Source organism: Myotis lucifugus, unplaced genomic scaffold (genome assembly GCF_000147115.1).
Source record: "Myotis lucifugus unplaced genomic scaffold, Myoluc2.0 scaffold_9641, whole genome shotgun sequence".
Taxonomy (NCBI): Eukaryota; Metazoa; Chordata; class Mammalia; order Chiroptera; family Vespertilionidae; genus Myotis; species Myotis lucifugus.
The window spans coordinates 1,000-6,212 of NW_005880689.1; the positions used below are offsets into that span (position 1 = coordinate 1,000).

A 5,213-nucleotide genomic window follows, 5' to 3' on the forward strand; every position below is an offset into this window, starting at 1 on the left:
TGGTTTATGTATTGTCTGTGGCTGCTTCAGGGCTACCAGGCAGGGATGCGATGAGTCGTTGCTACAGAGATTCTGCAGCCCTTTTCTTTCAGCCTCATCCTTTGCAATACCCGCGTTACTAGAGATGAGGCAGGGTTGGCAGTTTGGTCACCTTACCCTCCTGTCATGCAAAACTGTTCCTCTCCAAATTGCAGCTGAGGCCTCTTGCATGCAAAAAACTGTATGCGGTTGCCAGGAAAATCTGAGGTGCGTTAATTATCAAGAAGGGAGCAAGGGGCCCTTGCCGGCTTGGCTCAGTGGATAGAGCGCCAGCCTGCAGACTGAAGGGTCTGGGGTTTGATTCCAGTCAAGGGCACACGCCCAGATTGTGGGCTCCATCCCCAGAAGGGGGTGTGCAGGAGGCAGCTGATCGATGTTTCTCTCTCATCGATGTTTCTAACTCTCTATCTCTCTCCCTTCCTCTCTGTGGAAAATCAATAAAATATATTTAAAAAAAAAAAAAAAAAAAAAAAGAAATCAGTATTTAAAAAAAAAAAAAAAAAAAAAAAAAAAAAAAAAAAAAAAGAAGAAGCAGGAGAGCCGAGGCTGGGCTGCCTCAGCTCACGGGGAAGTCAGAGGAAAGCGGGGAGAGGGAGCCTTGGAGACGGACTCAGGGGTTAACCCGGACGAGCTGCCACTGCCCATTGTTCCCCTGGTTGCAAGTCTCACGGGGTCCCTTCTCGAGGTGAGGAGTGGGGAGGGAAGGGCCTGGGCTTGCTCCCTGGAGGGAGAGCGCTGCTCTCATTTTTGTATTTGACCAACTGCAAACTAAGAGGTCAGCGCTCCTGACTAATAGTCAGGTATTGCAGCACACCTATTGAAAATCATTGCTCTAGTGCAGTGGTTCTCAACCTTCTGGCCCTTTAAATACAGTTCCTCATATTGTGACCCAACCATAAAATTATTTTCGTTGCTACTTCCTAACTGTAATGTTGCTACTGTTATGAATCGTCATGTAAATATCTGATATGCAGGATGGTCTTAGGCGACCCCTGTGAAAGGGTCGTTTGACCGCCAAAGGCGTCGCAACCCACAAGTTGAGAACCGCTGGTCTAGAGTGGAAAAAGTCCAGGGAACTGGGGTGTTGGTTATGGAGAAGAGAAGTCACCAGGGACAGGACTACCCTTCATGTTGTTTCTGAAGGGCTGTGATGGGGGAGAGTAGACAAGTGACGCTTGTGTTTAAGCTACTCATCCATTCAGAAGGTGCAGGGCTCCTAGCCATTCTCTCTATTTAGGGAGTGGATGGAGCTGAAGCTTAAATAGTAGCTACACTCTTGCACCTTTCCTCCTCTCTTTAACCTGGCCAGTTCACATCAGCCTGGCCTCACCTGCCCGTCTGTTAGTTTCATAGAGAAATCTGTGTCTTTGTGTCTGAGGCTTCTTGCTCTCAGATGGGAAGGGCTGCACAAACGCCCGGGCCCTGCCAAAGCTGGTCAGTGGGGTTATTGTTTGCTGTGGACGGAGCTGTGTGTGACAGCGGGATCCGCCGCTGGTGTCTGGTGCTGTATCTTCTTGAGGAGGGTAAATCTGGTAACGCTCCCCGGGTGCAGCCGTGGCTTCTAAAACGGGATGTGTAGGTGTGGGCAGCTGTAAAGACCCAGCGTGCTCAGGTTCGGGGAGAGCACCGGCCTCCAGGACGTATGAGCCGCACGAAGACTCCCACAGAGTTCTCAGGGGTCCCGAGGGCTGTGCCCTTCTGTCGGCAGCACACACATGCTTAGGGGTAAGCAAGCACTTTTGTACTGGAGATGCTGGTGAACTGACCCCTGTGTACAAGCCGCTTTTCCCTAAGTGTCAACTTGACAAAACGTCTTCGCTTTTCAGTTTCGAGAAGCAGGTTGGGCCCGTAGATCCCTTTAACTCCATCTCATACAACTCAGGTCGATGAAGGACTTTCCGCGCTGGCCGGCTCTTCTCTGGCCTCAGGTTTCCGGCCTCCTGCTGAACAGCACAGGAATCCATTGGTTCTGGTATTTCCCCTGTTCGGGCTCTGAGTCGGGGTCCCTGTCTTTTCCCTGAGGCGGGAATAGAAAGCGAGCTTCCCCTGTGAGCCCTGACCTGCACTGTTTCCCAGGCTTCCACTTGCTCAGAGCAAAGCCCGAGGAGTTGCTTCCATTGTATTGAGTGCATTGAGAGGCTGATGGCTATCTTTTCAGCATCCTCCTAAGGCCTTTCTAGCTGTTGGAGAAGTAGGCCGGCATAATGGTCTGTGCCTGACTAATTCTCGTCAGTGTATTCCTTCTGCCTGGCACCCGAGGGCTTTCTGGATCCCTTGGGAAGCACTGAGCTCTTTGCTTTGCCTTTCCAGAAAGCCATTGATCTGGTGACAAAAGCCACAGAAGAGGATAAAGCCAAGAATTACGAGGAGGCGCTCCGGCTCTACCAGCATGCGGTGGAGTATTTCCTACACGCTATCAAATGTGAGTCCCGCCCGGGCCCTCCCAGGCGCCAGGCCCCTGCGGGAGGAGTGTGGGCACCTGGGGCTCACAGGGCCCCGCTCCGTTCCCCTTTTGCAGATGAGGCTCACAGCGACAAGGCCAAGGAGAGCATTCGAGCCAAGTGCATGCAGTACCTAGACCGGGCCGAGAAGCTGAAGGATTATTTACGGAACAAAGAGAAGCACGGCAAGAAGCCAGTCAAAGAGAACCAGAGTGAGAGCAAGGGGTGAGTGCGCAGGCGGGGGGACCCGGCCGGGACCCACGAGCCTGTGCCCTGGTCCTGTGCTGCTGTCGCTGTGGGCGCTAATGCAGCCTTGGACAGCCATGGCGCCTGTCTGCTCACCGCAGCCCAGAGCTGCTTTCGTCACGCACTTTACAGAATACTTCTGGGCACACTGCGGCACTGGGTCTGGCTGGGGAGCCAGCGTGGAGGGGACTAGCCTTGGATTCCGCAGCCAGACTCTGGGGTATAGCCTGGCTCTGCCGCTTCCTAGTCTGTGACCTTGGACAAGTGCCATGGCCCCCTGTGCCCTCAAGTTCCTCGTCTGTAGGAGGAAGATAATGGGGCTTCCCTCTAAGGAGCAAATGAGATGATGGGGTGAGGCCCTGAGGATAGATGCTGGGGCTCAGTGAGGAGTAAATAACTGTCAGCTGCTGCTGTCATTGGAGTTAACATCTTCATCTGACTTACGAGGCTACAGACTCCGAGGTTCAGAGGTTGCCACGGTCACGGAGCTGGAACTTGATGGAGTCGGGACCCACCCCCGGGGCCTGTGTTTCTGACTCCAAAGCCAGGGTTCCCTCTGCAGTTTCTCTCCTCACGTCTGTGGTTTGTCCACCATGGAGATTCCGGTTATCTGAGCACAAAGGCCACTGGGGTGCTGGAGGGAGGGAGGACCCTGGGCAGGAAGTCTGAGTAGGAGAGCGGTGGGTGCTGTGTCAGCTGTGTCCCCAGAGGTGGGAGGCTCTCTTCTGGGTAGAGAAGGTTGCCTGAGTGAGAGACACACCAAGGAAGGGGCCGGAGGCCAGACCTCCAAGGGAGCTGCAGGAGGTGTGAGGATGGCAAACCCCTCATGTCCGGACAGGGATCTGCCAGGCGGTGGGGGCAGTGACTGTGTTCTTTTTCCAAGTGCTCCTCTGTAGACTTAAGAAGACTGACCTCGCCCTGGCTGGTTTGGCTCAGTGGATAGAGTGTCGGCCTGCGGACTGAAGGGTTCCGGGTTCCATTCCAGTCAAGGGCATATGCCTGGGTTGCAGGCTCGATCCCCATCAGGGGGTGTGCAGGAGGCAGCCGATCAATGATTCTCTCTCATCATTGATGTTTCTCTCTCCCTCTCCCTTCCTCTCTGAAATCAATAAAAAAATATTTTTTTTTAAAAGAAGGCAAAAACCCAGACTGACCTCTTCTCCAGGTCAGAGCCACTTGCTGTCTGGTTTTGAGTCTGTATGAGAGGCCAGTGAGGGCTCTAATTACTTGTCTTGCCTGGCTGCTCTGTTTTTCCCTCTTTTTAAAATATATTTTTATTGATTTCAGAGAGGAAGGGAGAGGGATAGAGAAACATCAATGATGAGAGAGAATCATTGATTGGCTGCCTCCTGCAGGCCCTCTACTGGGGATCAAGCCCACAGTCCGGGCATGTGCCCTGACCGGGAATCGAACCCTGACCTCCTGGTTCATAGGTAGATGCTCAAACACTGAGCCGGCCCTGGCTGCTCTTGAAGTCCAGCCGAAGCACATGTCCGTCACCAGTCTCTAGAAGGAGCGCATGTCTCTCTATTCCCTTAATGAAGAAATGAGGATGGGTCCCGGGAGTTTCCTGGAGGATCCATTGTGGTCCCTGAAGGTGCTCGGGGACCTGTTTGTGGGTCTGTCCTCTGTTGAGCAGGAAGAGCATCCCTTTACCCCTCTGCTGGCAGCAGAGCCTGGCCTCGCTCTGAGAGCCTCTTACCAACCTCCGGCTCTAGCCTGTCATCTTCTGTCTCCTTTCCCAGCAGCGATAGTGACAGTGAAGGGGATAATCCAGAGAAAAAGAAATTGCAAGAACAGCTGATGGGTAAGAGGCTGGAGGCCCCGTGCTGTGGGAGCGGGACATGAGGGCCCTCGGTGGGTCCGGGCTCTGGATCAAAGGCTCTGCCTCCCTCCGCAGGGGCCGTCATGATGGAGAAGCCCAACATCCGGTGGAGTGACGTGGCCGGGCTGGAGTTGGCCAAGGAGGCCCTCAAAGAAGCTGTCATTTTGCCAATTAAATTCCCACACTTGTTCACAGGTAAGAGTTGAACCTCTGTAGGCCCCGATGTAAAATATCAGGCTTCTGAGGGAGCAAGCTCAGGGCTCCCGCTCTGCAGCTGTCCAGGGGCAGGTGGTGACTCGGCTCCCGTTGCCCTCAGTGGGCGAGGCTGGCCTTTCCGGGGGCTCCCACTCAGGAAAGGCCAAGGCCTGCCCGTTGCAGTCGTCCAGTCCTTGGCTTCTCTCTGGTGTCGGAAACACCTTTATAACTAGAGCTTCACCGACTGTCCCAGTGGGCGGGCAGGGTCAGGAACCAGTGCCAGACAGTGTCACTTTGCAAGTCGCGGGGGTCATGAGCCAGGGCTAAGGCAAAGGCTGGCAGCTAATTTAGTTCCCTTCCTCCTTTGCTCTTAGAAGCCGTTGTCCTGTAGAACTCCTTTCTGACTGCAATACAATGACTGAGGCCCAGCTGCATTTTCGCCCCCGCCCCAGTCAGGAGAAGCTCAC

The 5,213-nt window shown here is 54.0% G+C and overlaps 1 protein-coding gene across 1 annotated transcript; it reads left to right on the forward strand.

Moving 5' to 3' along the window:
• Positions 1–2,272: 2,272 nt before the first annotated feature.
• Positions 2,273–4,781, forward strand: LOC102440502 (vacuolar protein sorting-associated protein 4A-like; the record flags this gene model as incomplete). Its single annotated transcript, XM_006109422.3, has 4 exons — positions 2,273–2,461; positions 2,558–2,705; positions 4,472–4,533; positions 4,627–4,781. Coding segments are annotated over 4 exons (530 nt in total), but the record flags the coding sequence as incomplete, so codon positions are not given.
• Positions 4,782–5,213: the final 432 nt, after the last annotated feature.